The 19,105-nt window shown below is 39.1% G+C and overlaps 1 protein-coding gene across 1 annotated transcript in view; it reads left to right on the top strand.

Annotated features, from left to right (window-relative positions):
* LOC149239288 (protein CHROMATIN REMODELING 20-like) overlaps nt 1-19,105 on the top strand; it is a 137,970-nt gene that overhangs the window by 15,329 nt on the left and 103,536 nt on the right. The window contains 1 exon segment of the mRNA XM_089373386.1: nt 480-653. Coding sequence (XP_089229512.1) covers nt 483-653 — 171 coding nt within the window. The 5' untranslated portion in view covers nt 480-482.

Below are 19,105 nucleotides of genomic sequence, written 5' to 3' on the forward strand. Positions count from 1 at the left end.
TAAGAAACGTGATCTTAATGTTTTTAGCTAACTTTACAGTTGTTCTGCTTGAGTTGGTTCTTTTTCCTTCCATAAAAGTAGTTGAGAATTGTGACTTTCTGGCATGCCAATCCTGGTCCATCAGCTATTTAATGTTTCCTTCAGAGTACATTATGTTTCTTTATTTACTTGGGTACTTTTCTCTTGGCACTTTATCAATTACTTTTCTCAACAAACATTATTGCTCGGTCGATCAGAGAGAATGCCCTATTTTAGTCAATAACATCTTATACCAGCTATGCATTAGGGATTCAGATTGATATTTGTTTTGAGGTTGATGGATTTGGAATGCAAAAAAATGATGAGAAGAGTTTGCAATGGAAATAAATGTGTAGCTATCAAGAACAAAATCTTCTAGCTACATGCTGGCATTAATTCCACTTCTCTTATCATGATTGCTTTTAAACAGCTTGATCTGACTACCAATAAATTGTTTCCAGGTTATGTCTGGACCGGACCCACTACAAATTGTAGAAGAGGAAAAATTAGAGATGAAAGAAACAAGAGTGCTTGAAGAATCTCTAAGTGATGGAAGTGAAACTTTTAGTGGAGATGCTTATGATGACGAAGATGAAAGGTCATTGTCTGAAGATGACAGTGAGGCCAATTTGGAGGTAACATTCTAGATTCTAGAAAATCCTTCATTTCGTATGATTTGTGATGTTTGAGGTTGTTCTTTGATGCAAATTATTTTGCCTCTATTTTACGTTAATTTAGTTAGTTATTCAAAAGCATTATGTTCTTATTGGAGATTTTGTATCAGACATGGTAATTAAAGAAATGTACAATTTTGCATCACATCTTCTTGTGAAATTCCATTGTCACTAAAAGCACTTTTTTGGGATATGTTGTTAAGCATATGATTGAGTTCAGACAAAATAGTGGGCATATTAGACTGTCCTATCACAATAATGGTCCTATAGGCATAGTATATGTTATCTCTAGTTTGAACTTTTCATAATCCAGTTAACTGATTTAATCTTTGCTCATTGAACTACATCTTAGGTGAGTTTTAAAATAATATGCAAGTCACTTCCTGATTTTGGAGGACACTTGTTTGTGTGCCAGATGAGAGGTGATCAGTTAAGCATTTATAGGCTCATCATTTTTCTGCAATTGTAGAACATAAATTATTGGGAACATTATTAAACTTTATAATATATATGTGGAATCAGATTCTAGTTGTAAGCAATTACTTCATAACCTAAGTCACTGTGTTCGGCAAACAAAATCCTTCAGGTTCGAAGTTCGCCCAGCTTAAATGCATATCTAATAAATTCGTTTCGGTTCGCCGAACATAAACCTGATCTCGATTCTGAATGTGAACACGAACACGAATATGAAGAAAATAAAAAAAATCGCTTTAAATTCGAATAAATCTTTCTTATGTTCGGGTTATGTTGTCAGTTGATCATTAAAAGAAATTAAAAATTGTAACACTGTGCACCACTTTCACGCTCGCAGTCTCACACTCCATTCTGAACCCTTGCCACCTGTGTCCACACTCCTCCATGGAGCACTCTCGACCCCTGCCGCCTGCAGAATGAAAAGCCATCAAAATAAATGTCAAAGGAGCATCTTACCAAGTCAATCTGACAGCGCTTAATATGATATGAGTGGGTTGTCATCACTTCACCACTGCTCTACGACAAGTTACAACTCTTCGCGGCTGGAATTTTCTAGTAATGGGCGACTACTATCTCCCAGCCTCCCAAATCCTGAATCAGCATCTGCCATTTCAGGCTTATTTGTTCACAATATGTGGATGTATAAGTAGATGCATCTTTTATGCATATGTTTTGAACAATGGATATAGTGGGTCTTGCTTAAACCAAAATCGTCCCTTTGTGTCAGAAATGGTTTAAGTAGAGATTTGCAATTTCAGACCAATATATCATTGAATTTAATTCTTTCTGGAACTGTTAAAATTGCAAAATGAATGCCATCACATTCTATGGAATTACATAATGGAATCGAGACAGAAAGAAAAGAAACATGAAAGTAAGGCATCTTTTAAAATAAAAAAAACCAGATATTAATTAAAGATAGGAAAGCTTATTTTACTTTAGTTTTTAAATAATAAAGCTTACAGTGAATATTCATAATTATTATCTAGCAAGAGGCAGATTTTCACTCCTTTCATGCACATATTAATTTTATTTATATTTATAATTAATTTTAGGTTAGCAAAGAGCCAGCTTCAAACCTAAATCCATTTTTATAAAGTGCCTATGACCTCACTCTGATTTTGGAAGATGCAAAATGGTCACCCAGTTCATTTCTCCTTGTATTATTTTCATATTTGAAATACAAATATATGCTGAACCTTTCTTTATATATTGAATAAACATTCAGTTGAATGGTACAGGAGGGCATATGTGTTTACACTTTTATTTCTGCCATATGTGTTCAAAGTTGCTGAACTCAAACACGAACACTAATGTGGTGACTTAGTTTATAACATGTCTTGCAGGAGCCATTCTTTACAAACTTAGAAGGGGTAGTGACTCAGGAGTTGGATATGAGACAGGATGCTTTTGTCATTCCTGTCTTGTCAGTTGACTTTGGAGTGAACTTTGCCTATTCTTTAGGACAAAATTTAGTCAATCTGAAATATTGTTAAATTTATCTTTTTCGTTTACATTTGCTTTTTTCCTGGAGAAATATAGTTTTCCACATATTAAACATTCCAAGTGAGGATGCTGGAACTTGCCAGATCTCTGTGGATTTCCCTCCTTTTCCCTTGTTTTCCAGATGGAGGATGGCAATAAATGCCAGCTGAATTACTTGCTGGTAACCGCAAGTAACTCAATGAAATTTGATCTCGAGGACCTTGATGAACTTATACATACATATATATATATATATATATATTAAAATTACTGTCTAAATTTTAAGTGACGCATTTTATTCAAACTTCAAAGTTGCTGAACTCGAACACCAACACGAACACGAATGCGGTGACTTAGTTTATAATATGTCTTGTACGAGCCATTCTTTACAAACTAGGAAGGGGTAGTGACTCAGGGGTTGGATATGAGACAAGATGCTTTTGTCATTCCTGTCTTGTCAGTTGACTTTGGAGTGAACTTCTTTGCCTATTCTTTAGGACAAATTTTAGACAATCTGAAATATTGTAAAATTTATCTTTTTGGTTTACTTTTTATATTTTATTTTTATTTGTTATCTTTCTGGAAGAAATATAGTTTCCACATATTAACCATTCCAAGTGAGGATGCTGGAACTTGCCAGCTCTCTGTGGATTTCCCTCCTTTTCTCTTGTTTTGCAGATGGAGGATGGCAATAACTGCCAGCTGAATTACTTGCTGGTAACCGCAAGTTACTCAATGAAATTTGATCTCGAGGACCTTGAAGAACTTCTGTACAAGGGCATTTATCAAATGAGCTAACTCTGAGGGCTAGTTCATATTTCTATGTAGACTAAATTCCCCTCGTCTTGCGGCTTGAACATATCAGAAATGGGCCTGATGATCAGTTTATTATTGCATATTCTAATAATGTAATATTCAAAATGGAAAAATACGATCGATAACAGAAGCAATGAATTAGCTACAACTACAAAATTTAGAAATGCACAACCATACACATTTGAACACGGAAATACGAGCAAAAGTCATTGTATTGATTTTGATAAATATGAGTACAATAAATGAGATAAGAGGAACCCAGGAGTGACTACAATGCTCAAACGTTGGAAAGGTCCCCCAGGAAGAACTGCACATTCCCAGGAATAATTGCTTGCTGTTGCTGGAAGGAAACCAGAGGACTGCTCTAGAGAATGCCCGTAATGAATTGAAACTATGATGGTGGCCTCCTCACTAGGTACCTGACAAAACCTAGAAATATCTCACGAACCAAGTGGTGGAAATGGGCCCACGGTGAACTGTGCCTTCCTCCAACAATTTCTGCTGTTGGCTGTTCGATGGAACTAGGAATTTTTCCCTCAGAAGTGCTCAATTTTTTTTTGCAAAATTAATCCTAGCCGCCTCTCACCAAACCCACAAAAACCCAGAAAGGGTTTGGGCTGAATCCACTGACCCCCAGTGACTCTCAACAAGTGTGAATTGCTCAATTTGGCCAGAAAATGCCCAACAATTCAGATACTGCTGAATTAGGCCCAAATCTCCCTCCAAGAAATCCTCCCTAACTCAATCACCAAGCAAATCCCAGCTCGAATGCTCTCCAAACTTTAAGTCTCTGCAAGTCCATAAAAGCTGCGGGTAAACCCTTGCACAAGCCTTGGAATAGACAAAATCAACCCTCTAAAATGCAACACTCTCACCCCTGCAAATCACCAAGGAAAACTTGTTCTCCCAAAGGATAAATCTTTGCAAATTCTCCGGCCAATACTCCACTGATTGGTAGCTTCTCTCAGCCCCCACAAAATTCTTTTGCGCCCTTGGAGTAGCAACCACTAGCTGAAAGAAACCTGTAAATAGCTCCTCAATGATCCATAATCAACTCCCCAAATTCTCTCCTAGGGTGACACTTGAAGTTCATTGAAGGAAGAGTTGGAATATCGGTTGGAAATTCCTTGTGCTAAACAACACAATTGTCTTGGCTAAACAACTCAAGAAAACTAAGGTTTGAATTGTAAAATGACCAAGGGATGCCAAAAGTGAGGCCCTAAAGCTCTATTTAGAAATTGCTGGCCTCTTTTCTCCTTGTGGCCGCTACTGTCTCTCTCCTCCAAGAGCCCTCCTTCGGTCGAATTTCTCTTTCTTGTGGCCCCCACATTCCACCAGTGTTGCAATTTTCCCTTTTTTGCCTAAATCCCAAAGCTAGAAATGCCCCCTCTTTCCAAATTTTTCTTCTAATGCGAAAAATCAAAATTGGGGACATGATAGTCCTCCTCGCCAAAAATTGATTGTCCTCAAGTAATCCCTTAACAAGTGCCCTCACTGACTGCCAATCACCACTGTCACTGTTAATAATACCAAGGTCCCAAATTTGTCATTGAGTCATCCTCGATCTCTGCATTGTCTTGTCACGGAGGAATCTCTCAATACTTGGATCCTAAGCCATCCTGATCAATGTGAAGCACCCCTTGCTCCAATCACTGTCTAGCTAGGTATACGAACTAGAAGTCCTCTGCATATTATCAATAAGTAGAGCGTCATGATAGTGTAAGACTTTGTCCAACTCCCCATGAAGTTGCCCTACCAAGTAGTCCACCTCATGCACACCAAGAGTAAACTCCTAAAGATACAACCCAATCCCTATGGGGATGAAGTCTCTTCCACACGAGCTCCTCTTGATATCCTCTCGTTGATCAATTTGCCATGCTGATGACGTCCCCCATGCAATCAACAAGTCACTAAAGCCCACCGAAAGATCTGAGTGATCCCCCCCTGTAGTAGAAAGTCTTCCCTAAAAGTAGCTGAGTTATCAAGTACTGTGATCCCCAGGTCCCGTGCCAGTTTATGAAGGGTGCCACCATGTTGTTGCTATGCCACTTTGACTCTAACAGGCTTCCCATTATGTGCACACTATGTCCTCCTCCCCTGAAACTTGATGATGAAATATCAACGAAGGCCAAGTGTGAATCCCTAAGTTTGAACATTAACAGACTTTAATGAAATTTATGCTTAGATTCCAGATAATGAATTTTTAAAGCAGAATTTATCAATTCATTTGCAATTACTTACGTGAAACTCTTGTTTGAAGGTGTTTTTGGCCTACTGTTGCCTTGCTCCCGCTACCAAACCGACCCTTTTCCTCCCATCCTATCTAGGATCAACTTATCCAGTTCCCAAACCTAGAAGACTTTGAAATAGCATTCTTCTGGCCCTCGTGCCCAAAACTCCAAGAACAATTGCTCACTTTCTCTTTTCCTGTGTCTCTCTCAGTAATTTCCTCTTGCACCTGTGAGATCAGAAAACTCAAATTCCCACTACTCCTCTATGCCCTCCTTAGTCTCCTTATATTTACAAGGATCACCGCCTTCTCTATTTAAAATTCAATTCCCTTGCCTTTTGTCAATTTCCTGGCATCCTAAATGTTCTCAGAAGGCAGTCATATTTATTTAAGTTCTATTAGTACTTTAGTACTTTGTACTTAAATCTTTTATAATTTATTATTAATACTTTAGTACTTTGTACTTACATCTATTATAATTTGTTAATTTAACTCATATTTCATTGTAATTACTTTATTTATAAATTAAATAAACTAGCTTATTATACTTTTTTTTCCGAAGAAGAAAATTCATAATTTCTATTATCAGAAATTACATGCTGTTGATGCCCATAGGCATATGCTGTAATGTGGTTTTCACCACTGATCAAAATGCAAAAATTTACATATAGGTACCCACAGGGATACAGTAATAGGATCAAAGTCCATCATAGTAGTGCATAATCACTCTATAAAGACAGATAAAATAGTGTGTGATCGCTATACAAAACAGATCAAGCTGGAAAATACTGTAGTATGTACAAATATATATCATGATAGTGCAAAAATTTAGATGAGGCCATTTCCTCCCTGAAGGGGACTAGCTTATTATACTTTAATTAAATTAGATTATAAATTAAGTAAATTTAATTCATAACCTATCATGTTTACTTATTTTTGTTATTTTTTGTTTGTTATGTAAGCTTGGTAGTTCCTTTCTATTCCATTTCAAGAACAAGCAGGTTTTACATAAACATCATCCATGATCAAATGGCCTCAACCTGCCCATTGGGAAACCAGTTCTGTTGGCCATCTGATAACATTATAGGCCATCCAAAATCTGAAAAGTCTGAGAATGTTCAACAAGGCCATATAAACCTGATTATCTTTGAGTCTCCTATTTCCTATATGACTATAACACAAAAACAAAGACTGCATACCATTCATTTATACATAGCAAAAGTTAAGCATCCAAACTATATGCTCATCGAGTTGTTACCCATCAATTCAGTCTGTGGAAAGCAGGAGATATGCTTCTCAGTGTGAATTAGACAAGCATTTTGCTGTTGAATCTGGCATTGAATGCGTTGGAATTCCTTGTGGATTTCTTGAATTTTTGTAGATGACTTCGAAGTTCCTGTAGTCTAGGTGGTCAAAGCATTTGCTAGGAGGTTTCTCATCATCCAATAGAGGTAAAGGTGTGATGAAACTAGGTGTATCGGCCTTTGGAATGGCTCAGATTCGAGACAAGGTCTTACCATTTGTCGAACTCAAGGTCATTGGCCTCTGCATGCTGTTTCAATTCATTCTCCCAACCCATGATAATCTAGCAGATCTGAGGGTGAGTATTAGTTTGGTAGGACTGGGCTACCTCCAGGATTAAATCATTATTATTTTTTTGACCCTGGTTTATGGTTGGGCGAGGTTGAGATTGGTTTCTACCACGACCGCGACCACCCCTGGCATTATTTACTTTGTTTGAGGAAGGGCTGAGCCATTAGATAATGCTGCAAGTTGTAAGGATGAAAATGACACAAATTCTCGGACACAGATCGCCGACACCAAAGAGGGTGAGTATTAGTTTGGTAGTACTGGGTTACCTCCAGGATTAAATCATTATTATTTCTCTGACCCTGGTTTCTGGTTGGGTGAGGTTGAGATTGGTGTCTACCACGACCGCGGCCTTGGCTACGACCGCGACCACCCCTGGCATTATTTACTTTGTTCGAGGAGGGGCTGAGCCATCAGATAATGCTGCAAGTTGTAAGGATGAAAATGACACAAATTCTCGGACACAGATCGCCGACACCAAAGACCTTGACTAGGCTGGAGGCCAGCTAATAGGAAGACGACCCAGCGAAGGGTCCCAACGGACTTGGTGAAGAGACGACCCTGTAGAAGTTAGACAACAATATACAGTTGGACAATAAACATTAAGCCAGTGAAACAAAACCTTCTCCATCCCCGTGACATGAGTTCGATGAGATAAACCACCAACAACATCCTGGAGGTCACAATAACTCCATAAACAAGAGACCGTATCCAAATCCAGGCAAACCGTCTCAAAACCTCCCCATATCACATTAGACAAAGGGTTTTACTGCGATTGCATCATTCGAGAGGAGAGATTGTGCTCACTGTAGTTAGGTTCCCGACTTGGGATGCCTCCTCCACTACCGCCCCGATGATAAGGCTTTGGTTGAAGGATCTTGTAGAGCTTATGCCAATTCGACCATGCCGGTCTAAGCCAACCACATAAAACCCAAGGATTGTGCCTTCGTATTGATGCAAGTGCCAACACTTAACTGCATTAAACAACCTCACCACCTTGCGCATGGGGAGGTATGTGTGAGGGATGCTGTCTGACCACTTGTCGTTCCATATCATTACTCTCCTGACCATGGCATGGATCCTACTAGTGCCCTTCTTTCATCTTTCACCCCGATCAAGGCTATTTTATTTTTGTTTTGAATAATGCATTAATTATATATTTATGATGGTGGTATCCATATCAAGTACCCCCCACTCGATATATTTATGATATTCTAGTGAGTTAGAAATTTACTTCGATAATCAACTCATTACCCTAATCTTAGACATTTTTTCGATATTAGCCAGTATGTATACTAGTGCAGTACATGCGATGGATGCATATGTAGCTATCATATGCATGCCTCGTACACATGCTAATATTCCTATGTTCCTTTTAGTTCGAAATGGGTCATTACAAAGTGCAGTGCATATATATAACAAAATGCATATCAATGAGGCTCTAAATGGCCTTTAGAGTCCAAAATATAGCATGCTACAAGCGACTACTAGCCTACTACATATTAGTAAGATAAGTTTCCATTTTAGAAATCTATTTGGTATCTTCTATTTGATATTGCCTTTGCTTCATCATTTATATTTGAACCATGATTGTGCATTTGAAACTATGTCTTATTATTGTTGTTGGTTTTGAAACTCTATTAGTCACATGTTGAAACATTACAGGATTTACTATAGTACTTACAAATTTACCAACACCAAGGTATCGTCCCCAATATTTTTGGTAGATAATTAGCAAAGTTAGTGGATAGTTATCTAATAACACCTAGCAAATATCCTTTACTCTTAAGAGCTTGTATTTTCATATAATATTTGATATTGAGATAAAAATACTAGAAAAAGTTTATGAAACAATATTGGCTCCTAGCATTTGTTATGCTAAGACTTGTGCCTTCTAAGTAGCCCCCCCCCTACTTTTCAAACACTCGATCACTCGTATCCTTTTATACACATACAACATGGTTCTATTACCATTCTTGCGTGCTTTTACGGTTTAGGGTTAGAGATCCTAGGGCTTAGGTTTAAAAAAAACTAAAAATTCTTTTTCTTCTCCAAAAGGTTGTCATGGCCTATACGGAACCAAACCAATATCAACTTGATTGAGCAGGTATGGACTCAAGTAAGTTGGATGAATTTGATACTAAACAAACGAAATCAATACCAATCCGGTTTGTACCCTCGAGGATCAACTTGACCAACTCGTCCAAGTCAATAAAGATTTAATACATTGTTTGCATCTCTTTCCATACTTGAGCACTAATGTTTTCTTATACACTTCTAAGACATACCCTAACAAATGCAACATTTTGAAAATTATCAAACCCACTGTTTTATATGGTTTTAAGGTTTGGGGGCCTAATTAACAACCAAATGATCAAACAAGTTTAGAGTGAAGCCTAATCCATCATGCACTAATGTATGAACTGTTCCAAATGGATAGTTCTCTAGACCATCATTTGAGCTAAGTTGGCCCCTATCCCTTGTGCCTTAAGAGTTTATTCAAATTTGTCTCCTTTATTAAATGGATCCATACTTTAGGCAATGGTAACATAAGATAAGATGCAATAATGATGCAGGGTTACCCCTGCCTACACACAGAGTGCATGGATTATGCACATTGTCTGTCTGTCCCAGGAATTTTAACTCTTTGCCGAGTTAAATCTTCTGAAATTAAGGTTTAAGGTCCACTTTAATAAAACTCTGTGTGAAATGTTTGATTAAAACCCAACATAGCCTAACCCTTAGGCAATATCCACTTTTCGGGACTTTAATCAACCCTCAAGCCTTCATTTATGACTTTATTAAAGCCTTTCATTAAATCCTTCCTATTGGGACTTTGAAACTCCTCATAACCCTCATTAATGTTAATATCGGGACTTATTCACCCTTCTAAACCTTCATCATCCCCTTAACCGCATATATATAACTTTTCCCCTCTTTAACATTGGTTACATAGCACTTATTGCATGAAACTCTTATATCCTTTGATAATGTTGGACTTACATATAATTTAACACATAAAACCTTCCATCAGCGCTATTTTTCTTTATAAACCATTTACAAAGGAAATACCCACAAAACATACCTTTCTGCTTTAATACGGCCTCTACACAAATACCGAGGCTCCCTTTATCTCTATTGCTAATCGCTCCTCCATGGATTTCATTAACACAGGTTCTATCGCATCTAATATGCGATAACGCAATATCGGATTTCAAATATCATTAACCGCGCCATATAGCTTATCGGGTCCGCCCTTATCACCTTTCCACAGCGCTGCACTCCTTTGATCCCGATACTCTGATCGCCGATACTTCCGACTGCGGATCGCGCTTTATCGCTATCGGTGTATCAGCCCATCGCACGTCGCATTACTATGGTCCGCTATCGCTTGCCCTTGCGATCTCTGATTTGCGATTAGATCGCGACCGTTGATCTGGTCCCGATCCAACGGTCCACGATCAATCGACAGTTGCTCATCGCTCTTGTCCAAGGCCCAATTTCGATCTATCCATAAGGATTTAAACGATGCGATTTAATCCCGACCGTTGATTGTCCAGATCCAATGGTTACTGTGCGCCGATACTTCACTTCTTCGCTCTTCTGCTTCGCTTAGATTTTTCGCCATTTCTTCAGTTTCCTGTGGTTTTTGGATTTTCAATGGTTTCGGCCTTTCGCTCTCAATTCACTTCCGCTTGAGCTTAACTTCGTGATTTCTTTGATCACTGTCCTCTTGGCTTCTAATTGATCCTTCAAATGGTTCAAAGATCCACATGATCCTTTGTCTCTTCTCCTCCTCTCTGTATTTGCCTTGATTCTGCCTGCATATATAAACTATGCAAATCTCTGATTACATCATTCAATATTCGAATCACACACTTACACTCAGGATCGAATTCTCTGTATATAAATATAAAACAAATGATTACATATTGAGACTCTGTCTCTCTGGCCTGATTATTCTAATTAGTGGCCTTTGCTTTACACTCTGCGCGTAGGCTTACAATCAAACCTATCTAACCTTTTTCTAACCTGTTTAACTTTCTAACTTCTGATCATGCCTTTTTGGCTTACATTTATACAAAGGGATTCTAAAACCAATTTTTGGTTTAGATCCATAAACTCCTCAACAAATTTCTTAAATCTCTTCCTCATTCCTAAAACTCCTCTCTAATCCATAAATTCATGAACTGACTCCTAATCTGAGTTTTACAATTAATTCTCAAATCTCTCGATCTCTCGACTATCTTAATTCTCTCGTGTCCTCCTATGCCTCACCATATTCAATTAAATCCCTATTCTAGCTTCTCTCATTAAAATCACTCAAGAAATTAATAATTACATTTAATTCACACTTAGGAAACCAACTTCCTTGAAAACACAATATCCCTATGTCTACTAAAATACAATGATTTTTTTTGGGCTGAATGCTCTTGCATCAAATAAGCTTATGAATGTCCAAGAAATGACCAAAAATAGGTCAATGGGATTGTTTAGTACAAAATTCTCAATACAAAGTGGGAGTGTTAAGGCCACTCCCATAAAAAAGAAAAAGCAAAACAGAGCTAATTTATAAGATATAAGCTCTATTAGTTCAAATCCAAAGTGAAGTATAATGTGCTCTAGAAGAGGATACAAGGAACAAAGACTCATGGCTCCAAATGCCAATTATTTGAAGAGAAATATCCATGGTCAATCCTTTGTGCGATTGAAAAGATTTCCTACATGGAACATGGTGTTGGTTCTCAGAGGTTTCATCACTCCTTCAATGCAACATCATCTCTATTGAATGTGTGTGCCCTTGAGAATACTCCTATAAAAAAGAAAAAAACAAAACAAAGCTAATTTATAAGACCTAAGCTCTATTAGTTCAAATCCAAAGTGAAGTATAATGTGCTCTAGAAGAGGATAGAAGGAACAAAGACTCATGGCTCCAAATGCCTATTGCTTGAAGAGAAATATCCATAGTCAATCCTTTATTCGATTGAAAAGATTTCCTACATGGAACATGTTGTTGGTTCTCAGAGGCTTCATCACTCCTTCAGTGCAACATCTCTATGGAATGTGTGTGCTCCTTCAAATACTTTTGGACCACCCTGGTCACCTTTTCCCCTCGAAAAGGAAGACCAGTGAGGAGATCAAAGAGGATATCTATTGATAATTCATTCGAGTTACTTCAATCTTTCCCACCAACATTTTTCCCTTAAGTAGCTTTCTACTCTGAGAATCTTTTCACAACTGAGTGCCAATCTCATTATTGTCCTCACATTTATTGCCATTTGTCAGAAGCCCTCATGAGCCTCTTGAACCAGTTAAGGATCTATTCTCACATGAGAGTCACATCACCACATACATTGGATGGCTAGGATATGTTATCTTTGTCACCTACAAGAATTTCAGGTAGGGATGCACTTCATTTATACCTATCACATATATTATGAGATTTGGGGGAGATTTTGCTATTTATATCAAGATTCGAGAGGGTCTTTAGCTATCTGTTTTCTCTACTCCAACGAAATATGGTTGGCTTAGGGCTGTCTATGTCCAACTGGTTATTATTCTCAAACAACAAAGTTATAACATTCATCCAAGCCCAATTCCACTAGGTTGATCACTTCTTTCTTCTAGCCTGTCTTAACCATTGGAGGCATTAAACACATTAGAGATTCTCCAGTGATGGACACAAAGGGCAATGAGATAGAGACAAAATGTGCCCCCTTCTCCTGTTGATAGGATCCAACCCACTTCCATGCAATTGTTGAGGGAACATCAATTATATGGAAAACTATCCAAGTCTTTCTTCTTTCAAAAGGAGATTCATTACCTAGGTCATATTATATTTGGTGAAGGGATCTCAGTATATCCTAGGAAGGTAATGCAATCATGGATTGGCCCATAGTGAAAAATGCGTAGGAAGTGCGTAGTTTTATGGGTTTTGCAGGATACTATTGAAGGTTTTTAGAGGGATTTTCAAAAATTGTAGAGCCTATTACAACCTTCTAGCATAAACGGGTTAAATACGAGTGGACTGAGGAATGTCACATTGCATTTTCTGAGCTTAAAAGATTGTTGACCGGCGCACCAATCTTACGAGTACTTGACATGAACAAAGACTTACCGTATGTACTGATGCATCCAAGCAAGGATTAGATGCAATATTAATGCAAGACAAAAGAGTAATAGCCTATGCCTCAAGGAAATGAAAGCCTCATGAAGAACTTTATACCACGCACGATTTAGAGTTAACCTTTGTAGTGCTAGCTTTAAAGATATGGAGACACTACATTGTAGGGAGAAGCTTTATGCCCAAAAGTGACCAGCAAAGTTTACAATATTTGTTTGCCCAAAGGGACTTGAATGCTAGGCAAAGACGATGGAGTGAATTCTTAAGTGAGTATGACTTTAGAATTTCATACATTAGAGGGAAAGAAAATGTAGTGACAAATGCTCTAAGTAGAAGACCAAGGATCTTTTCTTTCATACCTATCAAGGTAGACTTGAGGAAGCGAGTACTAGAACATCTCTTGGATGATAGTTGGTATTTAAAAGTGAGTTCGAGGCTTGATAGTAAGGGTCCAAAAGAAACTTAGTTTGAGGGATATGAACTAGATGATGATGGAATTTTGCGATTCCATTGAAGGATGTACATTCTTGATAGTGGGGGATCTTCGAAACACCATCTTTAAAGAAGCTCACAGAGCATTATATTGTGCGCATCTAGGTATAAAGAAAATGTATGTTGATACAAAGAAACTCTTCTTTTGGGCAGACATGAAGCGCGATATTGTGCGATTCGTTGCAATATGTCTTGAATGTCAGCAAGTGAAGGCCGACCATTGTCACCCAGTGGGTTTCCTGCAACCTCACGACATTCCTATGTCTGAATGAGAGGTGATTTCTATGGACTTTATTGTAGGGCTACATCTTACCCCACAAAGACACAATGCCATTTTGGTTGTGGTAGATAAACTAATGAAAAGCGCCCATTTTATTCCCGTAAGAGATACTTGTGAAGTTGGTGATGTAGCTCAAGTATTTATAAATGAAGTCATTAGATTTCATGGAGTTCCTAAGAAAATCATATTAGATAGGAATTCATGGTTCACTTTAATGTTCTGGACTTGTATGCAATGAACTTTAGGAACTCAACTAAATTTAAGTACAACTTATCATCCTCAGACTGATGGACAAACATAAAGGGTGAATCAAGTACTAGAAGATATGCTAAGAATGTACGTTATGGATCAACAAACACATTGGGAAAGTACTTGCCCTTGGTTGAATTTGCATACAATAACAGTCACCACAGTTCAATCAGAATGCCTCCATTTGAAGCATTATACGACAGACCTTGCAGAACACCGTTAAGTTGGGACAGGTTAGAGGACCGAGTGATAGTGGGGCCATAATTAATTCAAGAGATGGAAGAACATGTAAAACAAATTAGACAACGGTTAAAGGAGGCACAAGATAGACAAAAGATTTATGCTGATGCTCACAGGACATATAGGAATTATAGGTAGGGGATCAGGTTTTTATCCGCATCAGACCAAAAAAACTCATCCTGCCTAGGTATCTATATGATGTCACTATCTACCCATCCATTTCTAATCTCGATCCTAAGCTACAACTGGAAAAACCTGCCTCGCCATATAATGAAGGCCTCAACGATCCCCCATGTGTCAACCCCAAAGTGAGCTAGATCACCCTCTGCTATGGACCTACACCTCACAAAATGAAGTGGTCTGTCAGCCAACTGAATCCCTGGACCCCATAACCAGATTTGTTGTGACGTAGCTTTGACGACTACTGGAATCCGACTGCTCCACAACTCATCTCCCTACATGCAATCAATATATAGACTTCACACGTCATGAATCAATCTAGTGCATGCAAAGTTGCCCTGCGCTTGCCATACCACACCGTGGGATCTGCTATCCTATCTCCTGGAATCGCACCTCGATACTGCTCGGAGACTAAACATCTGCTCATAGGAAAGGTAAACCACCTGATGTATATGCTCCTTTGACACCTTCGAGTGCCTCGCCAAAAATGTGTCATGTATCCCCATAAGTGTGAACTCAAAGGTGGAACATATGCTACCTCAAAAGCAAACCAAGCACTCCCCAAATCGGTACCTGTCAGCGGGTGCCTGCCCCAATGCCACTGTTGAGAAGTCTCTCCCTTGATGCGCCGAGTCCTTTGTTGTAGGGAACGATGGGCCAGACTTTGTTTCTGGGAAACAACAGTACAAAAACGCTAAAACGCGTTTGGTATGGCATTGAAACGCATTTCAGGTTGTACTGCCACGTTTCAAGGTTGTACGACCACGTTTTAGCGTTTAAGTGTTTTTTTTTTTTAAATTCTTCATTGGTTTTTTTTGTTTTTATTATTTTATTTGGTAAATAAAATATCTATTGGATACTTCTAGATGGATCTCAAAAGTTATAAAAGACCCTCACCTCATTCCTTCATCACATGAATTGAGCAAGTCGTTTCACTTGGAGACAACGATTTTAGCAAGTAGAAAAGAGGAAGAGAGCAGTGGTTTCAGCTAGGGAGTTTTCAAGAGTGAGCAAAGGAGATTTCCACGACAAGAGAAAGAGATTTCACAAGAAAATTTGGAGTGGGGAGTTGCCAGCTATGATATTCTTGGTTTTTGGCTCAGCTACGTTGCTCTTCAAATTAGGCTGGATTTGCTAATTGCCAGGCCGACTTGGTCTTGAAGGCTATTTTGACACTTTTAAGAACAAAAATAATTTTCTTTAGAAGCTACAATGTGCTCGATGGGGTCTTCAACTTATGACAATGACTTTTTTGACTTCTTGAGTTAGGACAAACCTTAGAAGCACTCAATGGGTGCTTGACCTATAAAATAAAAGACCTTGAGCATGAAATCCATACTCCCAAAATAATAATAATAGTTTTCTTTCATTTTATAGTTCACAAGAAATAAAATTACATTTCATATTTATGAAGACCGAAATAGCTTCCGTAGCCTTTCCACTGAAATGCCTGCGTTACCCTCTGCGCAGTGCCTACGTTGGTCCTCTGAAGATTTCAACCTTCCCTCTTTCGACTCTATCGAGAACTAAAAAACTTCCTTCTGTAATGCTACTACTCTGCTCTTCCACCTTCTACTTACCCTCTGGCTCTATCTTCTCTGCTGAGCTGTTGCTACTAAGAAAATCGAACTGCGTGGGCAATTGAGTATCTGCACTGGATGATCTCCATCACCACATCAACTTTCTAATATAATCCACTGTTGGACCACCAATGACCAAGATTAAAACTTAATCAATGGCTAAGATCATTTTTGGGTCAATCTGTGTGAGTTTCTAGATGATTCACGCCTTATCTCAATTAACACTGATTAATTAAACATATTTCCTAAGTTTAGACTTAGGAAATATTTAAAAATCGGTTAATAATCTAATCGAGACACTTCTAGGCGGAATTTCCAGAAATGGTTTCTGGGTTTTGGAGATCTCATATATTCTAACCTCTCCACAAAATTTCGCAGCTAGAACACATCTGATGCTACAAAAACTAACACTCCCTCTTAGTGAGGAGTGTCTTCTAACGTTGCTGCTTCTTGTAGCAACACTGTCTCTGCGTCATCTCTTGTTACGCTGCTGATGTCTAGCTGCTGATGCCCACCAACTACTGTGCAACTCTGATATGTGCTGCATCTGTGCTGTTGTTGACCTTGCCATAATGCTGCCAACAGTGCATCTGCACTGCAACTCCCTCTCATCTGTTGCTGCTGCAACTGCAACATCCAAAATAGCCTGTCTTTGCTACTGAAACAGGTTCTCCTCCATACTCATATGTTCTCTGAAATAGACGAACTTAGCTCTCCCTAGAGCTTTTGTGAGTATATTTGCAACTTGCTCTTCTGTGGGAACATATGGTAGCTGGACTGCTCCTCGCTGTACACAATCTCTAATGAACTGACACTGAATATCGATGTGCTTCGACCTGTCATGAAACACTGGATTCTCGGAGAGCTTTATGTAACTCTGATTATCACAATAGATACTGGTCGCCTCTATCCTCTCCTTGAACAAGCTTACTAGCAACTTCCGAAGCCATATAGCTTCACACGTAGCTGTGCTGGCTGCCATATACTCTGCTTCTGCAAGAGCTCAATGCTATTGACTTTTCCTTCCTGTTACACCAAGAAACCATCCCTGATCCAACACTGAAGCAGTGCCCAGAGGTACTTTTCCTATCCACTGAACTGCTTGCCCAATTTGCATCTATGTGCCCACAAAGTCTGATGTCATCCTCTCGAGTATATTTCAACCCATACACGACTGTGCCGCAAATGTACCCTTTTCGATTCCACCATGAACTGACTAAGGGTATTGACTACAAAGCAAATATCTAGCCTAGTGTCGACCAGATACATGAGAGACCCAATACGCTGTCGATACAAGGTAGAGTTGACGTCCTTGTCATTTGATGCATCTATTTTCTTCTTGTTGGTAATCATGGGTGTAGACATGGGTTTGCAATCTTTCATTCTGAACCTTTTCATAATATTTGTAGCATATCTTCATTGCCCAAGGAAGATCTCCCCATCCTCCTGCCACACCTCCAATCCTAGGAAATAGTGCATCAACCCCAAATCCTTCATGTCAAATTCTACTACCAGGTTCCTCTTACAATCCTCTATGAGCCCTGATGATCCTGTCAAGAATAGATCATCCACATACAAAACTAGAATGAGGGGCTCATCCTCTACCATCAAATAGTAAAGGTTGGGATTTGCATCACTCTTGACGAACCCCATCTGCTGCAAGTAGGTGTCAATTCTACCATACCATGCCCTGGGAGCCTACTTGAGCCCGTATAGAGCCTTCTTTAATTTGCACACATGTGTGCGCCTCTCTCGAGTCCCAAAGCCCTTTGTCTGTTCTATGTACACTTCCTCCTCTATCACTCCGTTCAAGAAGGTTGTCTTGACATCCATCTGGTGAATCTGCCATCCCATTTGAGCTGTTAGAGATATAACTGACCGAATAGAAGTGTAATTGGCAACCGGGGCAAAGGTTTTCTCATAATCTATCCCTTCTTTTTGTGCATACCCCTTTGCCAAGAACCTAGCCTTGTACTTTTCCACATTATCGTCTGCCGCATATTTGATCCTATAGATCCACCTTGAACCTACAATTGATCTGTCCTCTGGCTTGGGCACACCTCCCAAACATCATTCTCATGATGGAGCTATACTCTTCTACCATGGCATCTATCCACCCTTGATGCTGTGCGACCTCCTAAAAGATGGAAGGATCTGCAACCTGAGCTACCAGTGCTTGATTCCTGTCAGGCTGTCTACGTTGTCTCTTTCTCGTCTTAGGAGTTCCAATAAACTCCTTTGCATCTCTTAATGTCTGACGAACCTCTCTGCTGGCTTGACCACTAGTTGTGGGAAGTTCTGCCAACTACTCCTCATCTTGCCTTTGTTGCTCCATCTGCTGAGAACTCCATGGATTTCTTGCACCTGAGTAAATATTGGTGCTGGTCACATTACTTGACCCTTGTGATTGCCCTCCTACTTGTCCCATTGGCTGCCCATGTGGTTGCCCTGCTGCTGGACTAAAGGAGCTTCTGCTAATTGATTTTGATCACCTGCAAGCATCTCACGAGACCTCCTGAAAGCTCAGTCCTCCGTGAACTTTATGTCTCACCTTACTACTATTTTCCTACTGCTAGGAATGTAGATTCTGAATGCGTTTGAGGTTTCGTTGTACCCAACGAAAAACCCTTTTTTTGCAGTCTGATCCAGTTTGGTCCTTTTATCATTGGCATG

The sequence above is a fragment of the Pinus tabuliformis genome, chromosome 8 (assembly GCF_031772625.1).
Source record: "Pinus tabuliformis cultivar Carrire ecotype Pingquan chromosome 8, CPIR1, whole genome shotgun sequence".
NCBI classification, from domain to species: Eukaryota; Viridiplantae; Streptophyta; class Pinopsida; order Pinales; family Pinaceae; genus Pinus; species Pinus tabuliformis.